The following is a 26,047-nucleotide window of genomic DNA, read 5'->3' on the forward strand; positions in this document are numbered from 1 at the left end:
TCGATTAATCAAGTTTGAACGGTAGAGGAACGATAAATATTTTAATGATTTCTTTTCAGATGAAATTCTTTCTCAATCGAGATGGTCTTCTAATAATAAGCTACTGTAGAACGCAACACGGATCTTTCGCCATCAATAACTTGAAATAATTATTAATATTCTATCGTAAATATTATATAAAGAAATGTACTTCACGGTATTAGCAATTGCATAAGTTTTATTTTGTTCTTTAGTCGGTGGTCACTTATCTTATAATTGAACACACAGCTACTTTTACACTAAGTTAATCGTACAAACAAAAACTTCTCGCCAATATAATTCTTGCAATAAAAACGGGCGAAGCTTAGTATTTGTTCTACTTTGTAATTTTAGATTTGTCTAGTTTCATAGTTGTTTTCTGCCGACGATATGCCGTTGGTTTCCGCCGGAGGCGCTACTATAAAGGACCTGAAGCCGTCAATGTCTTGAATCTCTTTCGACGTGAACTTAGCTGATATTTGGTGGCGACCGCCCCACGGAGGTGTGAGCTTGAAATGTGCTGTAGCAAACTCGCCTGGAGGTACATTCTGTATAAAAAAATCAAAATAAATGATCACTACAGTTTTATCATAATCCAAACAACAATGCGGGGATCATTTATACACAGGTTCTTCTAATTCACATGTATCTTTTTTCATTACGCGAGAATATGACAACGCATAATAAGAGTTTGTAATTTTAATTATTGTAAATTGCGTAAAAGTAATTTAAAGGGAAACCAAAATATTATGACCATTAAACCGAGAGCGTTTGACGGTTCATACGCAACAAATTTGTATTGCTTCATTTATCACAAAATATTTTTTTTATAATTTCACATTTAATTAGTAAACCAAGTGATTACTCTTAAACATGACAAATTTATTAAATTATTCTTTAGGTGAAATAAGCCATCATTACGTATTACTTCTCTACAAAGTTAGTAAGGACAGCTGGTTCCTTTTAATTATAAATTTACGTATAATAATACATACCTCGTTTAATTCAATCTTGAGCTGTTTATCCAACCCGGGTCCTTGTATGTAGAACTTTCCGTTCTTCAACGGGATCGGTAATGGATTCTCGAGCTTAACCGTCACTTGGAACTCTTGCCGTGAGGTCGGTTTGCCGTTTATTTCTATCTTTATGTCGGGATTACGAACTCTGAAGTCGTCTTGGGCGAAGTAATCAAACTTCTTATCCGCTATAGTTGCCAGGCAGGCAATGTTGAACGAAGCCTGTATTTAAAATACGTATTTAATTAACCTTTATATGAAATATTGCAAAATAAATAACTCTTAAATACAGATAAATATGAAAAAATCTTTATTAAAATTAAAGAATGGTACAAATACAAATGGTTTCCAGAGGATAACAAATTATACAAAGGCTGTATTTTGGAAAGCCATGACATCTTCATTTCAGTCCATACACGCCTAATGCAAGGCATATGCCTCTACCAAAGATATCTATGGGGGATATACCATAATCACAACCCTAGATAGGCGGATTGGTGATCGCTCTGTAATATTATGGTACGCAGGCATAGGACACAGCTGACTATCCTCTGGAAACTTGTATACATAAGATTGTATCCCGGAAATCTAGCCTGCGACTTATGGTTGCGTCTTAGTCCTGGAGATCATTACATAAAAAAAAATACATAATTTGTTGTGAATTGTTGATCGTAATAGTTTACGATCATTTAAGATTTGTGTAGATGTTAACTTAATATTTTAGTATTGTTGAGAGTGTGGTTAGTCTGCACCTTTGTACTGTGTAATATACAATTTAAATACTTTGCGCTGTGAAATATTTTAACATTACTACTTTTGGATTTATCTGGTAGCTTTTAGTTAATAATATTTATTATCGTTGTTAAAAATCCATAAAAAGCATTATACTATCTTCCAAGTAGCAGCTATATATCTACCGTCATATACCTGAGTATATGACGGTAACGTTTTCTAGATCGGACTTATTCATTTTTCCAAGAACATCGACAGTGTGGTACTAATAAAACGTACTGTTCCCTTTAAAACAAATATGATAAAGCCCACATAACAAAGGTATGCATTAACCGATGTTGCTTTAACTGTTTGTTATGAAACGAAGCTTCAACTAATTGTGCGTTAACCATTGTTGCTTTAACTACTGACAATGTCACTATGGCTAATTCACTTATTGTATTGTCACTAACGGTAACTAACTTAGAACAACTTGAACTGGAATGTCTTACCTCGAGACACTAGTACCCACGCAACAAAAATAAAGAAGTACTACAACCCAGTCAAACAAATAACTAGGAAACATTTTATAGTGAATTTGTATGCGATGGAGCTAGGAGTGAGAGGTATAACAGAGAAATCTAGATCGAAGGATTTACACATTAGCTAATTTCTGGAATGTGCTTCCAACGCAGCATTGAATGTTTATTTTGATTAGTGAAGGTATGTAATTCCCATAATTACACAGAACTATACTAAGTTACAAATAAAGTTATAATTTAAAAAAACATACCTGGTCGACCAACTTCTTAAAGTATTCGTCGAATGTGACCAGTAATGTAACCAGTTCCTTTGCCTCTGGGGCAAGGTTCAAATCAAATTCCTTCCTCTTCACGCTTTCTCCTGTTTTGCCTGTGTACGTGACTGTATCCACTCTCAGTACGCCCTGCACTTGGTGTTGTTGTATCGTCGATCGATTCTTCATATGCAGAACCTAAAATTATTTTTCATCGTAACAATATATCTTTACTTATTTCCTACTTAATAATAAAAATAAACTATCTATCTATTTACCACAGTGAAATCTTGACCGATCTTAATGTCATCTCTTAATTCGAAATCGAAAATAACATCGTTGAAAGCGTCGTTGAGGTAATATCTTGCAAAAATGCTTTCAGATTTTCGTAACGCTTTCTCCATAGTTTCTCGCTCCTCCCACGTTCGCTCAGGATACTTATAAAGATCTGTAATATCCTGTAAAAATATTATTTTTTAGTAAAATGAATAAATTATAATAAGACATTTTCATAGTAGTCATCAGCACCATGATCATCATTTCAGCCTTCCCAATAGATTTCCAGTAGGAACGGTAAGAAACTTCATACATACAATGTCTTCTGACGATCTTAACCAAGTCTTCTGTCCAACGTGCTAATGGACGTCCAACGCTATGCTTGTTGGTCCGTGTTCTCTTGCCTGGCCACTAACCCTTGAGCTTGCTAATCGTCTAGGCTAATTCGATTACCTTCAGATCTTTTAATTCCAGATTAAATCTCCTAAAGAAGTTCCGTGTGGGCTGGCCAACGAGGCCAAAGTGAGTGACCAAGTTTCAGCCTACAAGGTAGTTGAGAATTTAAAATAACAAATGAAGCTTCATTATATACTCACTTCTCGTTCCATTGTTCCAATGGCTTTAGTCGAAATGTTTTGTCCAATAGAAGTTGTGTCTCGAGCCATTAGCTTCAATGGTTGAATTTCTCCAGAGTACTTCCATAACACCTAAAAATCACGTAGATCATAATGTTAAACCTAGATTTTTAGCACTTTTCATAATCTATTCTATAAATATAATAGTAATTAGATAACAGGTCTAGTAACAATCATGTATACACAGTACCTAGCTGTTACCCGCCCAATTCACGTGTAGTAAAATATAAAGACAAATATAAATTTTTGCTACCAAATTATCTGCCGCCTTCAATCTCTTTTGCGGTTGGAATTTCAATTAGTCAATTCTTAGGTGATCTCGTCTTATTTCAGCAACACCCTAGGTTGACTGATAGAGAATGCTTAAGGCATTAAGTCCACCCTTGGACAGAGTGTAAAAGAGTAAATATATATATTGCTTCTTTATACTAAAATATGTACATGATTTATATCTAATGATTAACACAAAAAAAATTTTGTCACACCAAAATTGTAATTGTTTAGAAATGTATCGTACGTACTTTGTCAGCGTTGACTTGTGCGAAAACATATGATACGTCGTAGGGTCGCTGGAGCTCCGCTTCTCTGACTGCACGCAGCGAAGAGGGGCCGCAGCGGTACATGTCCTCGGACATCTCCTGCGGCGTGGAGTCGATCGCCTGCCAACCACCATACTCTGGACCAAGGTCTGGTCGCTCCATCCAAACCTTTAAAAAAAGTTACATTTTCATTTATTTAGACAGCAATTTATCAAAAAATGTACGCGGGATTTTGTACTTAGGTTCTGTACAAAGTTTTGTAATGCAAAATGAACAGAACCGCGACAGCAGATTAACTCGCTTAGTTCTCAGTTATGCAGCAACTATGCTTAAAGAAGTATCGATTCGGAAAGTTAATCGGGTATTTCAGATATTCCGTAATGGAAGTTGCAGATGGATTAGAAAAGACTTGGGTTTGGACTTTTTTTCGTTACGCATGTAGATAACCCATAATTATTTATAACATTTGGCTAATGAAAGAAGGGCTATTACGATAGAATACCCACTGAATGGCATAAGCTTTCCCTAAAGATACAGGGGGATATATATAGGGGATAGGGGATATACCATAATCAAAATGCTTGGCAGGTGGACTTGCGATCGCAGTGTGATATAATAGTACACAGAAGACGCTACTGCCTATTCCCTAGAAACTTGTGAGCAATGGAAATCAATGACAACTTTTGAAATTAATGCACAAAGTGTGAATTACGTAAAATTGTAACTGGGAAATCGAACCGGGGCTGCTCAGTACAGTAGCCGGCGATAATAATTGCGATACATCGACCTTTGGAAAGATACAATTCGGCTTCGTAGAGCACTATCTCTGTCCCACACTACCTATGTGACGTTTTGTCAATCGTGTTTCTTGCGACAGATATAACGATCTACGAAGCCGAAATTAGCCGATTAAGTAAGTACCCTAAGTTAAGTATCCTACTGCCAAAAAGGCTTCTCTTTAAGGAACATTATCATTGTTTTTTTTACATTCGTTAAATAATTTATGGCCATACGAAACATTGATTGTAAAGTCAAAAAATTAAACTAAAATCCTTATAAGTAATTAATAAATTATGAAATAAAGCAATAATAAATATAATTTAAAGTTATGTATACGATATAAAATTTTATAAACAATTACATTTATTCACAAAAAACTTTTGAATTTTTTCTCCTTTAAAATAAACGGGTAATAACAATTTAAAAAATTATAAGTTTAATTTAATTAACTATTGTTTATAAATAAATATTTGTATGATTATTATGACATTGGCAAACTATGCCTTGGTTATTCAGATATATAATTTACTGTTAGCTATACCAGATGTTCTAATAAAAGCAATAAAATAAACTTTATTGGTAATATAGGGCCGTCATATAACTTTATGGAAAGTTTTTTCGGGATACAGATACAGAAATAGGTACCATACCTCATTCCAGACATGATAATTCCAAACGGAATCTCTGGTGAATTCATCCAATGTATTGCCTTCGTCATCTTTAATAATGTCGATAGTGAGACTTCCTTGACTGTCGTGAGCTGCATCGTAACCAGTGACGGGCCTGCAAGGAATTCCGAGGGCTCTGCAAACTATGTTCAACGTGCGGTTAATATTTACATTTATGATTCAATAATGTGAACGTACAAATAGCAATTATGAGTAAACAATACTTACTGGTGGTCAAAACCCCGGCGTAGACCCAACACTGTGCGTATTTAACAGGTTTCTTTTTCTCATAATACTTTTGCAGTATTGATAATGAGCCGACCCATTTAAGTGGGTGAGTACCTCCGTTGTAATCACTGAGCTCGGTGCCCCAGTTACCAAACAGAACTCCGTTGTCGTCTTGAACGTTGACAGCAGCGGAGAGAGCGCGTACTGTCCTTATTGGATCACTCCGGGCTCGTCCCTTGACCTACATACACATTAAATTAATTTATCGTAATGAATCATTTAATATTAACCTATTGAATGATTGATCCTAAAAAAATTAAACCTTTTATTAAAATATAAGAATTGCTAATGAATATAATTTCTATCATTTTGATGTTCCTTCCGGCTCATATTTTTTATTCCAAACATTTTTATTCATTTGTAATTATTTTAAGATATGTTTAAATTGCAACAGATAAAAAATAACTCGTGTCAGATCAAATTTAAAATTAGGTAAAAGTGCTGGTTATAAAAAATGAATACATTGAGCCAAATAAAGTTATTAAATCTTTTGTGTGCTTAGTGCTACAACATGTTTTACCGGCTTTTTTACACGTTGTTACGCGTACATAATATTATAATTTGTTTCACTGCATTACAACACATAGTCTATATTTACGTGAAATAGAAAGATTGAACTAGGATATTATTCATTGGCATTGATTTAAATCTAGTCGCATGCTAATTATTCGCTGACAGAATCGTTCCTCCTACGCCTGGTCGCTTTTAAACTGCGTCTTTGTTAGAAATACTGCTTTGCTTCAAAACTATAGAAATCGTTACATATATATCAATGATATGAAATAATAATGTACATGTTCAAAAATGTAACGTACTTGCTTTAAAAAAAATCAACAATTTCTCCCCAAAGGATAGACGATGGATGCAGGCTGCTTCCAACCGATCTTATTGGAAATCTATGTCCAGCTATGGACATATTACGGTTGAAATGAAGATTAACAAAAGGACAAAAATATGTCAATAAAATACTTCATCACCCTGTCAGCCAATAAATGCCCGATGCAAGGCACAGGCCTTCCTCAAAGATCTCCACAAAATACGACATTGTAACTTTATTTCTCATATAAAAAGCTATTAGGCCGTTAAAACCAATTTCCGATGTAAAAAATAATCAAATCTCACCTTTCCTACTTCCCTGACCAGGTACAAAGCGCAATCCAGTATATCCTTTTCGTACTGAGCGTAATTCCACGGAGAGGGTTTAATGCGGTTGTAAACACCTCTGTACATCAGACCACCGTCCTCCTGCACGTACTCCTCTCGATGGCTATGCCCTGATAGAAAATATTCATAAATATTTTTTCTTTATAAAATGTTATATATGTGACAAAATTTATTTTCTAGTTATTTCATATAAATTTACTTAAGAATCTTTAGCAAGATATACATTACATATAATGAATACAATAGAAACGTTATTACTATTCACATTGCGACATGTTCTTTAATTACAAGAGAACAAGGCATGCTATAAAGGGTTCGCACACATTAAAAAAGTGGTATTCAAATAGGCTCATAATTTAAATTCATTAGTAATAGTTATTTGCATATTGTAAAAAAGCTGCTTCTTTAAATAATAGAAACATTTTTAGCATAGTCTTCCGCAGTCAGTAATCCAAAAAATATGAAGGCACTAACCTATTACGATGTGAGTAAATTGATAACAAAATAATTAACTTTAATAAGAACAGAATCTTCTATATCAATGATCAAATCTTTAGTGTTTTTAGATTGCTGTATTTTTATATGGATGTCGTACATAGTAACGCCGTATATATAAATTTTTCGATATTTATTTTTATTTCATTTTTGTAAATTTTTAAAACTTTTGCTAACAAAATACGTACACAGCATCATAAAACCTCCTTGGACTTTTTAAGTGCGATAGTGATGTAATGTAAATAATAAAAAATATTTAATGTTATGTATTGATATAATGTGCATTTTTGCTAACACAGTCAGTGTTTATTCAAATAAAAGTTTATACAAATGTTTATTACATTAGAGATATCTGTATGTATATACGAGTATGTAGAGACGGCGAGGGTTAGGCACTTGACATAATGTTAAATGTTGGCACGTGTACTTTTTTAATCATATGTTATATCATTTAGAAAAGAGTCATTCCGTAATTAAAGTCAAATTCATTTGAATCATAGATCAAAAATAGTCGGAACAAAATTCTAACATCACATTATATATGGAATATTGGTCACTAACCAAAACAATATAAAAGTCAATATAAAGAAGGTACATTCCTTAGTAATATTTAAAAATTAGATATGATTTTTGGCATATAAAAATAAAAAAAATATCTTACACTATTGTAAGACATTCAAATTATTTTCTTGCAAGTATTGGAAAATTACATAGTGCTACAACAATGTTTTCACACTGTTTAACGAATTTTAAATTCGTTAGCATTTGGACGTACCAAATGTTTATAACACAGCGACTGTATTCATTCGTTCCCGTACGCTTATGTTATCTGATTAATAAACTAATTAATGTGTCAAACGCAGACGTACCTCACTACGTCATTATTTTTTTATATATGGCAGTTTAAACTGACGTATGACATCTAAAAAGGTCGACTGGAAAACATGGTGCAGAATATTGTGTAGTAACAGCTGTTTGAAATAATATACAAAACATAAAAAGGACATCAACTCACCAGGCATATACACACTGTCGTTTAAGCACCACGGGTTAAAGAGAATATACACTGGCTGTGGATGTGTGTAACTCAGGGAACCTCCTGACACCAATTTAGTGTCAATATCTACTTTCCAAGCTGCCACTATGCAGTCAACTCCAGGTGTAATTGCCACCATGAGATGTGCATCCACTTGTCCCTCGTACACCGCACTCCACGAGCCCAAGGTTTCTGAGCCTTTTTCTAATAAAGGCACCGCTGCAGACGTATCATCAGACGGCCCTCGTTTCTCAACATCTGCTCCGAAAATACATTTAGTTAAAACATTAAACATATGCAATACACACACTGACGACAAAAGTAAATTTCAACAAACCTCCGACATAGAAGATGAAGGAAATTGCGTCTCGGTTGGCATCGTACGGTCTGTTTAGTAAGATATCAAGTTTAAAGGCCTGGCCTCTTCTTACGACGAGACACCTGTCCACACTTCTAGACATCAAATTGAATTTGCTCGTGTGATGATTTTCCCCGTTCGTGTCTATGCAAAAGTCGATCCCTTGAACGGCCAGGACGCCTTGTCTTGTTCCGTCGATGACATCTGAATAAACAAATAGCAAGCGTCAAGCGGGCTTAATGAGAATTAAAATAACTCCAATTTGTCACCATAGCTTCCTAAAAATTTTATTAGTAATAAAAATTTTATTATTAATAAAAAAATAAAAACTAAATGCTATGGCCAAATTTAAATAAAAGTATTACTATGACTTTATTACGATGTATATTGTATTGAGAATTTTATTACATACTTTCGGGGTGGTTTAAAATTATGGCCGTTTAAAATTGACTTTACGTATGTTTATGGCAAATAAAAATAAGGATAGATAAGTAAACGTCAGTATCATACTCTCAGTTTTAAAATCCACTGGTTCCCGCCGAGAACTTAAAAATAAATTAAAATACAAAGACATACAAAAGTATATTTAAATTATGCAAGTACTGTAAATTCTCCTATAATTAACTCATTTATTTATTTACCTGGTTGAAACGGAACTATGATGAACTTTTGACGTCTTCCAAAATAATGTCTCCATAAATTTTTGATGTACTCCATTTTAAATATTAAAACCGATTAAAACAGCTAGCACGTCAACATTACTTCTGTTAATAAGATACTACGTTAAATGTTGCAGAATACAATCCGACTTTGAGAAGATGCTAATTGCCTAAGCAAACGTGCAGTTCTTTTTGAATGCCGTCATGGACTGTGTTTCCCGCCTCCGGTACAAGACCTATAATACCACTACGTCTATCTCAATCGGTGATCTCATCAATAAAGTGAACCAAATTCGCTACACATATACACAGAGGAGGCATTTCATTCTTATTTATCATCAAGGTATTTTATGACTTACCTGTATCATCAGGGATGCTTAAATTTATCTTAAATTTATGCAAAATTCTCGACGGAAGTAACGGTTGATGTAACCTCCGTGTAAAAATACGTTTAACGTAATATGTCAAAGTGTTATTTCTGAGTAATAGTATGAACAAATCATTAAACTTGACAAGCGTTTTTTGGTTCAGGGACGCTACCAGTAATCGAATGACTGCATTGTTTACGTCATTTAAAGAGAATTATCATCGGGTTATTAATATAAATATACGTTATGCGTACACTTATTTATTAATGAACCTATCATTAAAATTTTACATTTCATATTAGATTTTATTTAGACTGTGAATAGGTCATCGAAGCCGGTCTCCGCTATCTTAATTTTAGTTCAATTAACGGTCAATCAAAGCTAACAATTTATTGCTGCTCAACGCTTCAATTATTTACAGTATATCTCTCGTGTTTATTGTGTACGAAGTGCTAGAATTACTACCAAATTATCAATTTCGATTTTACTTTTCCCTTCAAATACAACCATAATCAAAATTATACCGCCGTAAATTTAAAAACTGGACATGCGATTTAAAAATGGAAAATCGATGCAATAAAACTAAAAAGTAATGACTGACACCCCCAGCTTGATTGTTGTTTTTTTCAACATTTCATCAGTGAATTTCTTTACGTACAATCGATATTTTTTACCTAAATAAAATATTTTGACGACACGTTTACGTAAAAGAAAACAAAAGCGAATACATTTCGATTTTTAAATTATTTGTTATAAATATATTGCTGCTTTATTCAAGTAATTCTCTTTTCATTTCAACAGAACAAATAACGTTTTCAAATATTGGCTTTGAAGGCGCATGCGTCAACTTTTCTCGATATAACCACTAATGGCGCTCCCAGACCTACTGGAACGAGAGTTATTTAAAGCTAAACCTTGACTCGCACGAGAAATATAAAACCAAATGTAATTTTATAGCGAAATCTGTACAAATTAATTTTTTACAAAAGCTTGGTCTTTACACCTACATAAAAGAAAAATAAATCTTAAAAGGCACGAGAAAAGCGGACGTTCGTTATTTTAAGTCAATATTTAAATATTTCTTTAATAACTGTTAAATTATATTTCGAAGTAATTTCAAATTATTTATATCCTAAATTTACATAATTACAGAGGAATAGCCTTAAAATCGTTCGGTCACGTAGTTTTTAACTATTATGGTATTAATAAGTAGTGTGGGTGACCGGAATATCTATACCGGAATATGTCATAGCCTTGAAGAGTTCCACACGTACAAAAGACGCCAAGGCGCGTAGGTTTCTGCAGATAAATACCGATATGGTCATCTTAAATACAAACTCAATGAGTATTTACTCATTCGTCACTGTCGTTCAAAAGGATTTCATTCATCCACTTAGCTTTATCATCGATTATTACGTAACGGAACAACACCGCAGATATCTTTGCTATAAAAACTCGTTTAATTATTTAAATAAAAATATAATATGTGAGTTTAAGTTTTGTGATTAATTATTTATATGAAAATTTTATCAATTGAAATCATTGGAACATTTTTTTTGTTTGGCCTTTATTAAAAACCAAAATTGCATAACTTTTTTGTATTTTTTTGCATAACTTATTTGTATAACTATATATCGAAAAAAATTTACACAATCATATAATTTTCTAGAATCTAGATGCTAAGAACGCAATTGTATATAAAATGCATTCGTTGCTAATTTAAATTTTCACATTAAGTTGCCCGTTAAATAGAAATAAAGATTAATGAAACGGACATGAAATAAGGCATCATTATATGAATGTGCTTATTATTGACAATCGTATTTATGTTTTTCTTGCTCCTCGTTAATAATAGTTGCATAGCAAATCAAAGCAATTAATTTTGCAAACCGCAGGGGATTGTTTCAATGTTATTTCAAACAGTTATTATGCATAGATAATCTATTTTTCTCACAGAGTCTCTCTAATTACTTTTTCATTAAAATTTTAACAGATATGTAAAATTAATAACATAATAAAAAATAGTGTTTTGCTGTCATCGTATTACTAATAATTTAGAAAAGTAATTATATAATTGTTTAAAATGTAAACGAAATAAAATAATGAGCTCCTTAGATTATAACTGGATAAAAAAAATTTAAGCTAAACGAAAAAGAGATTTATCGGCAGTAAACAGCTGTTTCTAGTTAAAATAATAATAACAAGATCAAACAATTTATACGTTATAACATTAAATTCTATAGCGATTCCCAATTTTATATTTTGTTTTTATAATCGATGATTACATATTTTTCCTGTTATAAGTATTTTACAATCAGAAAGAGAAACAAAATTTTATAGCATATAACGAATTGATAAAGAATAATTATAAGATGTCCATTATGCGACTTAAATTATAATATTGTAATCAAGTATTTTACCATGACTCTAAAATTATTTATACTTTGAGACACATGACATAACAAGCAAATAATTCGACATAATTTAATTTTAATCCGGTATAATTTTTTGCCAATTGAAATTTTTTCTAGAACAGAAATAGTTATTCGAGAATGCAATAAAATAGTTTGGCTAAAAAATTTTAATTATTTGAAAAAGCTCAAATTCTATATGGGATTGAAATTATATGTCAAAATAGGTTTACAAAAAAATTTTAACACAGAAGATTTCGTTTCGCGCCTAATATTTTTCGCGCCAATATTCTATGAGCAACTGCATCTGTATGGCATTGTTAATTGACATCGGGCAATACAAATAAGGGATGTTGAACACCAACGTCTTACAAAATAAATGTAGTCGATAATCTATCTATAAATACTTTACAGATATTAAAAATTTATACATAATATTTGATAATAAACATTAACTTTAATAAATAAACAGTGGCAAATAAAAGGCAATTAAATATTGTCTGTGCAATAAGTTTTTGTAATGAAATGCAATCTGGTAATCTTAACATTGTATTTAATTTTTTTTACCATACAAGTACATCGTGCATAAACATCAATTATTAATTAAAGAGGCGTTGATACCTAATCTGCCTTTTAATAGCACGAACTGCCTACTCGCGTGGTTATAAATTCCATAATAAAGATTTCTTCATCAAATACGATTCGAAGACTTTGTTTTGTTTATTATCTAATTTACTCAATAGTCGTCGGTGCAGACTATCCTTATGAGTATATCTTATAAGTATACTTGTTTACCTTGAATCTTAAACGAATACTCTGAAACCGCTTCGCTTTTTATCTAATCCTCATACAATCAGCTTTGTAAGGTATAAAATAATTTACTTATTTACACATTTCTCTGAATTATTCAATATTAAATATATAAAAGTATATTTTGAATATAATTTAAAATGATTAAGTCGAAATAAATACAATATATTTATTATTATTCCTATATAATAGTGAAAATAATATGATGATATTAATTGTTGATTTGTTAACTCTTTTTAATTAAAATTTCATTTTCGAATATAATACAAATTCACAGATGAATGTACACAAAATGAATGAATTAAAAGTTGCGTTTTAATTGACATATAAATTCTATTTAAAAACAGACAGCTGCTCCATTAATCTATTTCTACACAAGCCTGTATTGCATTTTCTTACATTTGACAATATACTACACGTTAATCTTATATGACAACTTACATTATTTATGTCAGTGTAAACCATAATTTAAAGAAGACATAACATAAAGTTTTTTTTTTTAATTTCAGCTGTTTGATATAAATTGCAATTTGACTTTAATAGTTCGTCATTTTTATTGCAATAATTTTGAACCATCAACTCAATGTTGTGTATCGAGGCAACTTTATTTTTTGTGTCGGACTTTTAATCTTCAAACCGTGTAATCAAACGATATTCCAAAAAAAATGTTCAAAAAAAATACTTCGCGACAGGTAGTATAAATATATATTTATTATTCTGACATAATATTTTATCTCAAATAATTATAATGCTCACAAATAATAAAATAGACGGAGAATGTTTTTTTTTTGTAAATTAGCCAGTTTTTATTGCACTTTGTTTTCGTTGGTACAAAGATCGATCAAGAATAAACCAGTACGCTGCTATCGAATTATGCAACCTTAAAGCTGTAACCTGCATTGCCACTGGCAAAGGACGAAACCGGTTTTTGTCTCATTCAATTAATCGCATTCTTTATGCAGTATTGCAAAACAAACCATATAGTTGAACTATTTTCACGTAAAGCTATATTTTTAACTAACTTGAAAAACAAGAAAGTTCATAAACTACTTAACATTTATTTGCTCTTTTATTCTCGACGAGTTTTAAAATTATTTAGTGCATTTTTATCGCCGCGCAGTCATTTTGTTTACACCAATCAGTATGTCTGTTAATGAAAAAATAATTGATGTCGCTTCATACTGAAACGTGTTTTGGGGACAACAAAATAATTCATAAAAAATTATGTTTCAAAAATATAAGATCTATTTTAAAAAGCCTACTCAAAAATGTTTATTTCAGTAATTTTTCTTTGTTTATTATCATCTTTAAAAACTCTTTAATTTTGTTATTTGAAAGAATGATATTTTTATTATCAATTATGTTTTTAAAATCAATATGTTGTTCACTATTTTATGCAAAACTTTATAAAATATTTCTTATTAGTGTTAAAGCTCAAGTAGATATTGTGTTTGTAAATAAATAAACTTTTCATTACAAATTAAATTTTTCATCTAAAAAATTACAATATTGTCATAGTATCTTAGCACTTTATTATAATATCTCCTAAAGTTCAGTTACCAACAACAACAAAGTCTGTTTTAGCAGTGCCTATCAAAAACGTTACGCCTATCAAAAATTAACAAATCGATTCACTTATTACTGTGATACGTAAGAAACATACACACCCTGCGACGTTTATCTCTAAAAAGTTTATACTTATATATTGTATGTAAAATACCTATAAATTTTAAGGCTTTTTTTAATTTTGATTCAGCATGAAAGTATTGATAAACAAGGTCACAGCGGTTCAGGCTGGCTTAATATAAACATGCTTTAATATTCAAAATTTTCGTCCACTATGAATTGAGAGACAATACGCAGCGGAGGCTTACCGTTAGAATTGTCCAATCGCGGCGGTCTCGGCAAGTCCTTCAGATCGTAGGAATCGAATTTACCGCCGATACAACATATGCAACGATGAGGACAGCATCCAGCCAATTTACTCTTCACTGCACCCATTTTCCGGTTATCCACAGAAAGTCATAAACGAAAATACAGTCGAACTAAAAGCGATTATAATCCACTTAAATTCCAATTATAACAATTAAGACTCATTCCATCGTTCGATTTCGAAAATCTCACGTATACACGGTCTGCCGCTGTGTAAACAACTCGAGCGGCCACTTCTTAAATTAGAGGTTCACCAGATCCTAAGATAAACTGTACACAATGACGCAAAGCACTCAGAGTTTTCAATAAAGAATAAACTGTTTTCGGATCGTAACTATTATTAATTTAAAAAACTACGCGTGTGCACTTCACCGCTACTCCAATTCGTCTACCTCGGGCGCGTTCTTCGCTTCGTCCTATAGCGAAGATGAAACGTGACCTCTTATCAAACTTGTAAAACCCGGGACAGTTCAATGATTAAATGGTATGCGAATGATGAATAACTAATGAATCACTGTTGCTTAAATTACTCACGACCCACACGGGTACTATCCCATGGAACTAAAATATGGGAATATTTATAATTTTTAACTATATATATATATATAAAAACTATCATCGGAAATTAAAGTTATCAACTGTTTTTTAAAAAAAACGCCTAATATTAGTGAAAACAATACTTTACTGATAAGAAATATTAAGTAAAAACAAAACAACTGTCAATCTGTTATTGGATGTGATACAATATATGAAAGTTAATAAAAATGCTACTTCTTATTATTAAAATTTAAGGTAGGAATTTTAAAAATGTTGAAGACAAGGTTAAAGTAAATTTTAGAATAAAATTTACCGTATACATTGTACATTAGCATGTTGACAAAATAATATTACGTAGAACTCGATTATGTTGATTTATACACGTGACATCATTGGCGGCGGATCGCAGGTAAACTTAACGTAGTGTCAATGGCAAGTTGCGTGCGGCGAAGGTCTCACGCAGACAAACGTCATTTTTCTTTTAATTACACGTAAATATGTCTCCTGAGAAACTCTGCAAGGATTTCTTAGTCCTTTAAGCCACATGCTATTAATTACTTCGCTTACATTAGAACTTAATTTTCCCTTTATTTTCTTTATTCGGTGTAATAGGTATATACCTATTTATTACAATTTTTTACTTTTCTACATTAAGTTGGCAATTTTCGTTAAATAATATATTGAAAATATTATCAAACGTAAAAAAATGTAATAAAAAGTGTATGAATCAAAGAATGCTGTAAAAGAAATAAAAAATGGTTTTATTCTATTTTATATAGTCTGTATGGCTTTCCAGGTAAAACATAGGTTATTAAATTATTACAAAAACTGTTCTATTTCTATGATATGGACATCATAATTCTCCTTTTTTGACTCTGATTAATTTTATACTTATTAATTCTGACATTCGACATAGTTTTTATCGCAGAAACCAATAAAATTATCTTTAGTTTGAAACCTCAACTAATCACCATCCTCATCATCGTTTCTGCCTTAGGACGTCCACAGCAGGACATAGGCCACTCCTATAGATTTCAGACAAGACTGGTTGGAAGCGACCAACAACCTGAAAAGATGATCTGTCCAGCTTGTGGACGAACGACTTACGCTGCGCTTACCGTTCCGTGGTCTCCTCTCAGCGCACTGCAACTACAACTTATAAATCTACTAGGTTATGTCGGTTAATTTTATTTGTCTGCAGATCACCTCATTCCTGATTCGATATCAAAGAGATCTCCTGGCCATAGCCCTCTCAATGGCGCGTTAAGCGCCTCTGAGCTTGACAATTAGGCGGCAAACCACGTTTCTTTGTCGGAAGCTGAGTTAATGATACTGTCATTTTAATTAGTTATTACAAATTAAATTATTGTTTACTGATATATTTAAAACTTAATCAAAGTGAGTGCGTCTTAAACGTATAAATACTTAAATATGTTTAATATACAAATTATTTTTAAAGTGTTTCTCGGTTATGTTCGAACTAAAGTTTTATTTTAACCTTCATGGCTACATATTTCGGGTCTGCCTCGCCAAATGCAAATGGTTGTTAATAAAACATGTGTTTATACTGAACATACCAAGGCACACACACGTGTTGAGGCGATTTTGCATTGATGAAAATAGTTAAATAGCCAGAAATACCTGAATGTTGTTCATTTTACCGTTATTTAATAACAAGAAATAAAATATAATCAAAATTAAGATAAAAATGGATCAAACATGTTAAGTACATAAATAATGTATACATAAATGAAAACGTAGATTAGTGTAAAACAAAAACTGTTATACCGCAACCTTAAACAGCCAGCATAAGGATATTGTATAATAGTACGAACACACTGAATTTAATTATGACAAAACAATTATAGTGTGTGTCCTAACGCATTTAAACATGAATATTTAAAAATGTTCCGCTATAATTTAAATAGAGCTATGTTTTCGAAGAGGCGGTTCTTTATTAAAAGCTATCACAGTTTAAATAATCTATAAAAGCGCCACGATTCATGCTCGCGGGTGCGCCGTTATTGACTGCTCTATTTATAGTCTATATTAGTTATCGAACACTCTAAATATATCGCTATATAGCTACATGTCTATAAGAGATCTCTTGATGAAGAGGAAAAAACTACTTTTGTATTGTCATATGTATATTTTATGTATACATATATATATATTACATACACACACACACACACACACATATAAATTTATAAATATATATATACTTATATATTTTACCTTTACCTTAAATAATATAGTTTGCGTTTCATTTGTTTAAATTACAGACAACATTCAAAGGTATGAGTGTGAAAAGATTATGAAAAAAACTTACAATCAATAAAAATGTCAAATGAATACGTATTTTTTTTTTCAGTTTATTTGTTCAGTTGGTTTTGCTCCGTTTTGTACTTGAAATATGAGTGTATATAGTTTTACTATAAATTTTGTGGTGTTCAATATGACGATACAAATTTTTAGGAAAAGTTTACCTAACGAAGCTAACGTCATGCTTGGATTATTCCCTGACGCATTTTTGTTCATGAAATACGCGACAACCTAATAACGTAATATAAATGTATGTGAAACGTGCACAAATGCATATTTCATATGTGCAATACAGTTCTTCTTTACTTTTTGTTTGGAGAAAAAGACAAACCTGATTGTAAATATATACTTGATTATAAAACAGATCATCGTCATTTCAGCCATAGGACTTCTACAGCTGGATATAGGCCTTACCTATAGATTTCCAATAGGACCCCGTTTTTGGGAATTTTTGTGTACTCTTCCTTCTTCCTGTCTCTTTATGCGCAATAGGGACTTGAAAGTTTAATAATTTTTTTAAGTTTACATTTTTAATTTATTTTAATTTTCTTCTTCCATATTTCTCAATTTATTCTTCTATTTTCATCTTTTTGCGTCACAGATTCTAACATGGAGGATGTTTTGTGGATGTGTTTTTTTACTTACTACTTTCGGACATCTCTATTCATCCCTCACCATCACAGTTTTCTATTTTTGTAAATCACAATACATTGTATCATAGTCTCAGTTACTATTTTACTCATGTCTTTCTATTACTTCTTATTTTAAACACCATCTCTTTATTTACTTTAAATTCAAATTTTATACAATTTTGTCACAGTAAGTTTTCCTCCTCGATTGCGGGATCTTACCCGAAAACGCTGACGTAACTAGTTCTTATTTCTACTTATTGCTCTCTGAATAATTGCCTTGCATAACCTCTGGAACACAAGGCGATTCTCTTCGACGCCCACTAGAGAGGCAATGTTCCAAACATCTATATTTTTACTCGATTCTCTCTTACAGACAGGCCCAAAGCTCCAATAGGAAAAATAATGGTGCTAGATACCCCGAGGTAAGCCAGTGCAGGGGTGACTTGATTGATAAAAGGATTGGTTGAAAACTGCCTGTATCCAGCATCTTCGGACGACCTTGACAAGGTCATCAGTCCATCTTGTGGGGACGGTCCAGATGCGCTTGCAAGTCCTAGGGACTTCCACAATCCAGAACTTTTAAGTCCCAACAGCAAGGTGACCGGTTCTTGGAGCTATGTGGTCTGCGTACTGCCACTGCAAATTCTCCATCTGCTGCGCTGGATCGGTTCCTTTCTTTCGTATACGGATCTCCTTATTCCTGCTTCTTGAGATATCCCGAGCATAGCTCTGTATGGCCCGTAGAAGAACTGTAAGCTTTTCAATGAGACCTGAAATGAGTAACCACATTTCTTAGCCCTTAGTCATCGCATTATAAAATACAACAAAAAAAAACAATTTATTTAGTAAAAGTACCGCCATATCGATAAGTACTTAAAAAGTCCCGTCCAAAGCAGTAGGTAATCATTACGTCAAATTTATTATGCGATATCCGGGGCTTAAATTATTTTGAATATTAACACAAAATTAATTTAACAGTACTATAGTTGTGGTCTTTGAATCTGTTAGGCTAAAAGAAATCAAGAAATTCGAAATTTTCTTAACTTCAGCTGCGGAATAATAATTTTAATTTTGTCTCATTTCCTTAATATTTAATTTGCTCTTTAAAATATTTATCTTTTGTATTTATCCTCAACACAAATAAATTCAGTGTTCTGAGGAGCAAGACAACTTTCTTCAGTAAGTATTTATGACACTTTTTAATGTTCTTTATAGTATATATCGCATTATATCTATATAAAATTTCCATAATACATATGTCCAAATAGACAAAAATATTTTACAAAAGCAACTGTGAAAATATGGATAGCAAAATATTTTCGTATTTGATTGGAACTTCGTTGATTTAACCTATGCAGATTTTTGAATATATTAGGAATTTGCTTTGTAAGTAATATAAGTGTTTAAAGGTAAAACTACGTTAAGGTAGGTTGAATAAAATAAATTAAATTGTCTTATGCATTGTTTTATTATTTTTGAGATCCCAAAAACACACAAACACAGTGCATCACACATTTAAATAATTTTTTTAACAACAATATTAGAATATAAAACTTATTGAATGCCTTAATCCTAGTCTTGTATAAAAAAGACGTACAAAAGTAAAAAAAAGTTGTAAATGGCACGGGAAGCCGCGGTTTCGTCCTTATAATGTTAAGTGTTTAAAATTAACACACGTGCAATCGTGATTTTTTTTTAACTTTTAATTAAATATTTAGCTATGATAACTGCTCAGTCCGTTTGGGTAAGCCAAGTCGTCGTCTTAAGCAACTTAATGTCCAAATTCGGAATAAGATTCATCGTTTGCGCGTCATTATTACGTTAGACTGGTGCTCCCCGTTTCAAAAACAGGAAAGTCATATGGATTTCATGATGAAAATTTCCTCCTCCTGTATGTAGAGCCGTTGTTCAGGTATTAAGTACGATATGTAAGAGTGGTCGAGTTGCAAGGCTGGAGGAGGAGATGGCGCTCGTGGTGGTGTGGTAGGCCCCGGGCGGGCGCGCTTGGATGCTCGGGGCCCGGGAGCTAGCTAGCCACGCACGTTGACCGTCGCGCAGCCGAAGATCTCGTCCATCTGCCGCGACGAGAATGTGGCCACGACGCGTTTTTCGCCGCTACGACGTGGTATAAATTTGTCTTGGTAGTTTACAAACTCGCCAGGCTTCACATCACGGAACCGAATCTACAAATTTAACAAAAATATATTACAGGGGATTTATCATCAGAACACATATAAACAGATTCTTATTAATTATTTATAGAATCGGACTATTAATTGTACATCATCATTTCAGCCATAGCACGTTTAATGCTGGAAATAGGCTTGTCCTATATATTTCCAATAAGACCGGTTTGTAGCAGTGCTGTTCTGTGATGTCCAGTAGATGAATTTTTATTTATCACCAGATTTATTTCCATTAACTACCGAAAGTAACCGATACAGTCTTGCGGATTGGCGAGTTGATGTCGTAGTGAGCAGGCCACATAGCGTGCAGAACTAATGGCCGCCAGAGCCTTAAGGTTTTAGAGTGGAGACGACGAATCGGCAAGCGTAGCATAAAATGTCCACCTCGAAGGTGGAATGAAGGCTGTTTTCCACCGGTCTATTGAAAATCTTAAGAGTCTATTAATAGCAGTGGACGTCCTATGGATTAAATAATGATGAAGACGATAATGATTTCTATTGGTATATATACACTACACCATTCTCCACAGCTATATATAAGATACTTAACAATAGCAGTTCGATTTTAACATTTTAGAGTTAAATAAAGGATGCGTCAACTAAATATAAGCTTATCGCAGCTCTATTTTGAATCATGTTATTTGTACTCAATGCGAATTTTAATTGACGTCATTACAATTAACTGAAAACTTTGACGTCGCTGTATATTTTCTTGTAAATTATAGTCATTGTATTTTCTTGTACATTAAGGAAATATCTTGTATTGTAACAATAATATTCATACCTGCCGAGGCCTCTGCAGCCCAGGGCCTTCAACAGTAAAGTAGCAATCGGTGAGATGGACGTTCAATGGATTCTGGAAGCTGAAAGTCACGGTGCACTCCTGCCCAAGACATGGCTGGCTTCTCACCTATTAAAATTTTATTTATTAGACGTCAGCCGATCGTAATTGCAATTGCTTCTAATTTCGTAAATATAACTAACCTGTACTTGCATCCTCGGCTTGTTAAGAGGGAAGTCGTCCTCGTCAGACCATGCCTGACGCGTCTGCTTTACATAAGCCATAGCATGAACCTTCACCATTGAATGGTCCACCAGCTTGTCCATATATTCTTGCGGTGTTACATGCAACTTGAGAACTTCACGCTGTCCAGCCCGTACGATGAACTCTCCTTGCGCTCGGCGAAGTCTCGACGCAATGGCTCCAGTATAGTAACAGGCTGATGCAGTCAATACACAAAGGATCGTGCGATCTTCATGAGATTTATTCTGCAAAGGTTACAGTTACGTATTGATGCAAGTCACATGACAAAAAGAAAAGAAAAATAAATTTGTTAGCTCATGTTATAAAAGTATAGAATTTTTCAACTTTATATTCTAATGGATTTTTGTTTTCATTTTTGTTTACCAATTATATGTGTTCAACGGAATATTTCTACCAGTGACACAGTCACGAAAACAGCGAATTTATTACAAATCAAAATACGGCTTTTAATTGACCGCGTTTATGCGAATTAGGTCCAACGGCTAATTTGTGACGATTAAAGATAAAATTTACTTAAAATTAATAGAAATATATATATTTTTTTAATAACAAAGTTTATGTTAAAAACAACAATGATAATTTTACCTGTATGTTCATGGTACAATCGAACGGCTGGCCGTACGGCACGACATCAATATCCATAAGATCAAAGTGGACATCTTCAAAATTACGGTCAGGGTGTTCATAATACTGCTGCAAGCGCTGAAGTCCCCGGCATGAAGCAATGACAGTCCCACGTTCGGGACAAGAGCTGTCCACTGTTTTATATTCGTGAGTAATCTCGAGCAAATCACTCTCACCTTCATCATCGTCACGACTGGGGTTCTTGGTGATGATCTTACGGCCCACTCTGGAATAATTTTACAAGTAGTGAAATTCCGGGCATATTCTCTAACACCCTTAAATCATTTGTAGTTACTTTATGCTAAGAGACACACTGACGTTTTTCCTTCTAAATTAAAAAAAATAAAGTTTATATTTTTTAACTCTTATTCTTAAAATTCTACCGAAACAGCTCTATGCAGGGAAGTATCGGCCATCAGTCCGCCGTCGACATTTGCAGTGACGGTGATCAAACTCTTTTTTCCTCAACCCACACTTTCCTAAGACGCAGTACAGCGGTTTCACACTTTATTCTTATGCTTTTGCTACAGCAGTAGTGTTCAAAGATCACATCTCACATATACAGATTTTGCGATCTGTTATGATGGTTTCATTTCAGTTTTTTTATTATAGAATACTTACTGGCACTGATTGGACGCCATCTTAATAAAGCCCCAGTCGGAATTTTCCTCTTCTTGAAAGTGGCACAATTCAGAGTTGAGCTGGCCGTACATAAACGGCGTGTCGTACTGGAAACCGACTTCCCCACGGCGCACGGCCTCTACGCTGGCAGGGCCACAGTGATACACCGCTTCCGCCTCTTCTTGTGGTGTTGCGTCAATTATTTGCCAACCGCTATATCCTAAATCACACATGCAGAAACCCTTGAGTGGAAATAAAATAATAGCAAAACCAAATTTAATGTAATTACTTTACATGAACCATGTAATCATTCATCATGTCGGCCGACAGACGGCGACTGCAAGGCATAGGCCTCCCCTAAAATTATGTAATCATTAGTTCTGGTTAATTTTAGCAAATGTAATATTTTTTACCTTGTGGTAAATCGGGTCTTTGCATCCAAACATCATTCCAGACATGGAAGTTCCAACACGAATCATAACAGTCCTCGTCAGGGCCGTTGGGCACTTCGTTACCGTCGCGGTCGAAGTACTTGTCCACGGTAAACGTGCGGTTTGTGTCGTGTGCGGACACATAATTAGTAACGGAGCGACAGGGAATACCTACAAAGAAAAACATTCACCTTTCTTATTGTATGTGATTCAAAATAAATAAAATAATAAAAGTAAATGGTTATTACCCAGTGCACGACAAATTGTAACAACCAGTCCAGAGAATACCCAGCATTGGCCGTATTCCACTGGGCGACCTCCATCGGTAAGGTACCGTTCAAGGATTGCAACGGATCCAGTCCAAGCGTGTGGAGACACGCCATCTTTATACTCTCCATCGTATCTTCCAACCATTAAACCATCGTCGTCGGCATTAGCATTAATCTAAAATTAATAAAATATACAGGGTTATTAGTCATAGCTGTAAAAGCTTTAAAGGTTTTAAATATTTTGGATAGAATGCATACTCTATCCAAAAATTGAGTAAAATAAGGCGTTTTCAAAATTTGAATACGTGAATATTAACATTAATTTTTATTTACTATCTTTCTCTGCAGACTTTTTACTGCTAGAAGTTATTGTCCTACCGCATTTCAATAGAAAAAAAGTATTTTTTTCCAGAATAATCACTTTATTCGGGTTGATTGGAAATTGGTGTAACATCCACAAAGCTCTTTCCTGATATATCATATATTACCAATCACTCGATAATTATCATATTTAATGTATGCGTATGTGTATGCGAATTATTTAAATTCCTACTCACGATTGATGAAATGGCTCTGCTAACGCGAACAGGATTCCCGCGCTCCGAATGCTCTAAGCCGGTACGCTCCAACAAGTACATACATGCAGGTAATACAACGTCATCAAACTGTCCAAATATCCATTTACGTCCCTTAGGCTGGCGCCAAGTTCCGCACCAGATCTTTCCCTGTTCGTTCAGCACATATTCTTTACGGAAAGCATCATTGTCCATGTAAACTGCATCCTCGCGACACCACGGATTAAACAGTATATAGATATCTTCGTCACATTTGTAATCGTGACGATTATCACGTTGACCAGTGCGGTTGGTCTGGACCCAGCAGTTCCATACCCCGACCGGGGCAGAGGCAGGGACGTGCACTTGGAAAGTAATCGTGTTCCCGTCTTGACGTTGAACACTGATATCCCATTTTTCCAATTCATGGCCTGCTGAGGTCAGATTTTGCATAGAGCCGTGACGCGATCCATGATGCGAGCCATAACTCCGGCCAAAAGAGGAATGCTGCGTCGTAGCACAATACCGCTCGATAACCGGCCGATCCATAGGCGGGCTAAGCGGGCTGTGTTGCACTGGCATTGTTTCGTTACCAAACGAACTGCGTCGCACACCGTAAGTAGTTGTTTCGCGCATACCACTCATTGGACCCATTGTACCTATGGTTCCCATAGAGCTGACAGTACCAATTGTCCCCATAGTGCCGATTGTCCCTATTGGAGCCATAGTTGTAATTGTTTCTTGCATCCGTGTCATACCTAAACCCATCATATCACGGGAATGTTGGAAGACACCCTGTTGCGTGTTCCAGTTCACGGGAAGAACCACACGCGTTCCTTTTGTAACGCTTGGCTTAGGACCTGCCGAAACAAAAAAAATATAAAATATTAAGAAATGTGTTACTAATAGAAATAGATAATCAAAATTGACCGCGGCAGGCAACGACAAGATTTTGTATTTGATTCAGTCCTTCTTTTTAGGTTTACTCACAGATAGCAAATATACACAAGGAATAGACATGGTAGCAAGAAATAGAAATAGACAAGTTAATAACAGTGTCAGAATAATTTGTATTTGTTAAAACGTAAAGGCCTATGAATTATAAATTTAGTAAAGTAAACGTACTAACCGAAACAAAACACGATACGTATCACATCTTGTTGCTTTTCGTAAGTCCTATCAAAGCGAACAGCGAAAAAAAAGTTTTGTCCTCGCCGTAGCACTGGGTTCGGCAAAGTGCTGTCATTCACAAGCTCATATGACTCTGTGTGATGATCTTTGGAATTATCTCTTGAATAAAATTCTGTCAACTCTACTTTTAACGGTTGCTGAGAGTAATAACTCTGAGGTATCATCTCCATAGTGTCATGACGCCGACGGCGTTCATTCTGGTCCGCCAACTTGCAAATAAGATTATGAGTGTACTGCGTATTCGGACTATTGCGGGAGGAATGCTTCATACGGTGCAATGCTCCGGTGCTGTGGGAGCGTCCTGGTCGGTGTTGAGCGGAAGGTCCAGGTCGCTGCATGGCGCAACGACGCGTTTGTCCAGGACGGTGGCAGAAGCTGGAAATGTTATACGACGCAGATAAACCCGGAACATAGTTGGACGGCATTCCTCCAATCGTTATTTGTTGTTCCCTTACACAGCTTAAGGTGCTCATTCCTGAGGTCAATCCTGTGATACCCCCAAGTCCCATACCGGTCATACTAGACGTCATGCTTGATGACATTCTGTCCATAGTGGATCTGTAACACATAAACAATTTTTAGTAACAGTTTGAAAAAAAAAAACTATATTCTTTTTTAATGAATTCTTCGTAAGTACCACAGTTGCTCCACGCGGACAAGCCCAAAGCGAAT

The 26,047-nt window shown here is 34.0% G+C and overlaps 2 protein-coding genes across 3 annotated transcripts; both read right to left on the reverse strand.

Moving 5' to 3' along the window:
* Positions 1 to 95: 95 nt before the first annotated feature.
* LOC137922120 (annulin-like) lies at positions 96 to 15,311 on the reverse strand. 2 transcript variants are annotated; one of them, XM_068764998.1, is made up of 12 exons: positions 14,903 to 15,311; positions 8,760 to 8,984; positions 8,402 to 8,680; positions 6,850 to 7,001; positions 5,668 to 5,908; positions 5,422 to 5,582; positions 3,974 to 4,159; positions 3,414 to 3,524; positions 2,820 to 2,999; positions 2,539 to 2,739; positions 1,014 to 1,256; positions 96 to 566 (listed from the first exon to the last, which is right to left on the reverse strand). In XM_068764998.1, exons 1-12 carry the CDS (start codon positions 15,027 to 15,029, stop codon positions 369 to 371), a joined length of 2,304 nt encoding a protein of 767 aa, XP_068621099.1. In that variant the 5' UTR covers positions 15,030 to 15,311; the 3' UTR covers positions 96 to 368. The 2 variants fall into 2 exon arrangements, with proteins under 2 accessions (XP_068621099.1, XP_068621101.1); XM_068765000.1 differs by lacking the exon at positions 14,903 to 15,311 and adding an exon at positions 9,422 to 9,635.
* A 5,173-nt stretch (positions 15,312 to 20,484) lies between these two features.
* LOC137922409 (hemocyte protein-glutamine gamma-glutamyltransferase-like) lies at positions 20,485 to 25,926 on the reverse strand. The gene is made up of 9 exons (XM_068765390.1): positions 25,314 to 25,926; positions 24,188 to 25,044; positions 23,610 to 23,805; positions 23,344 to 23,532; positions 22,931 to 23,150; positions 22,271 to 22,535; positions 21,625 to 21,909; positions 21,425 to 21,550; positions 20,485 to 20,637 (listed from the first exon to the last, which is right to left on the reverse strand). Exons 1-9 carry the CDS (start codon positions 25,924 to 25,926, stop codon positions 20,485 to 20,487), a joined length of 2,904 nt encoding a protein of 967 aa, XP_068621491.1.
* Between the last annotated feature and the right edge of the window lie 121 nt (positions 25,927 to 26,047).

Source organism: Battus philenor, unplaced genomic scaffold (assembly GCF_028537555.1).
Source record: "Battus philenor isolate CCGP_79_NKW_IND1 unplaced genomic scaffold, ilBatPhil1.0.hap1 SCAF_2, whole genome shotgun sequence".
In the NCBI taxonomy this organism is placed as follows: Eukaryota; Metazoa; Arthropoda; class Insecta; order Lepidoptera; family Papilionidae; genus Battus; species Battus philenor.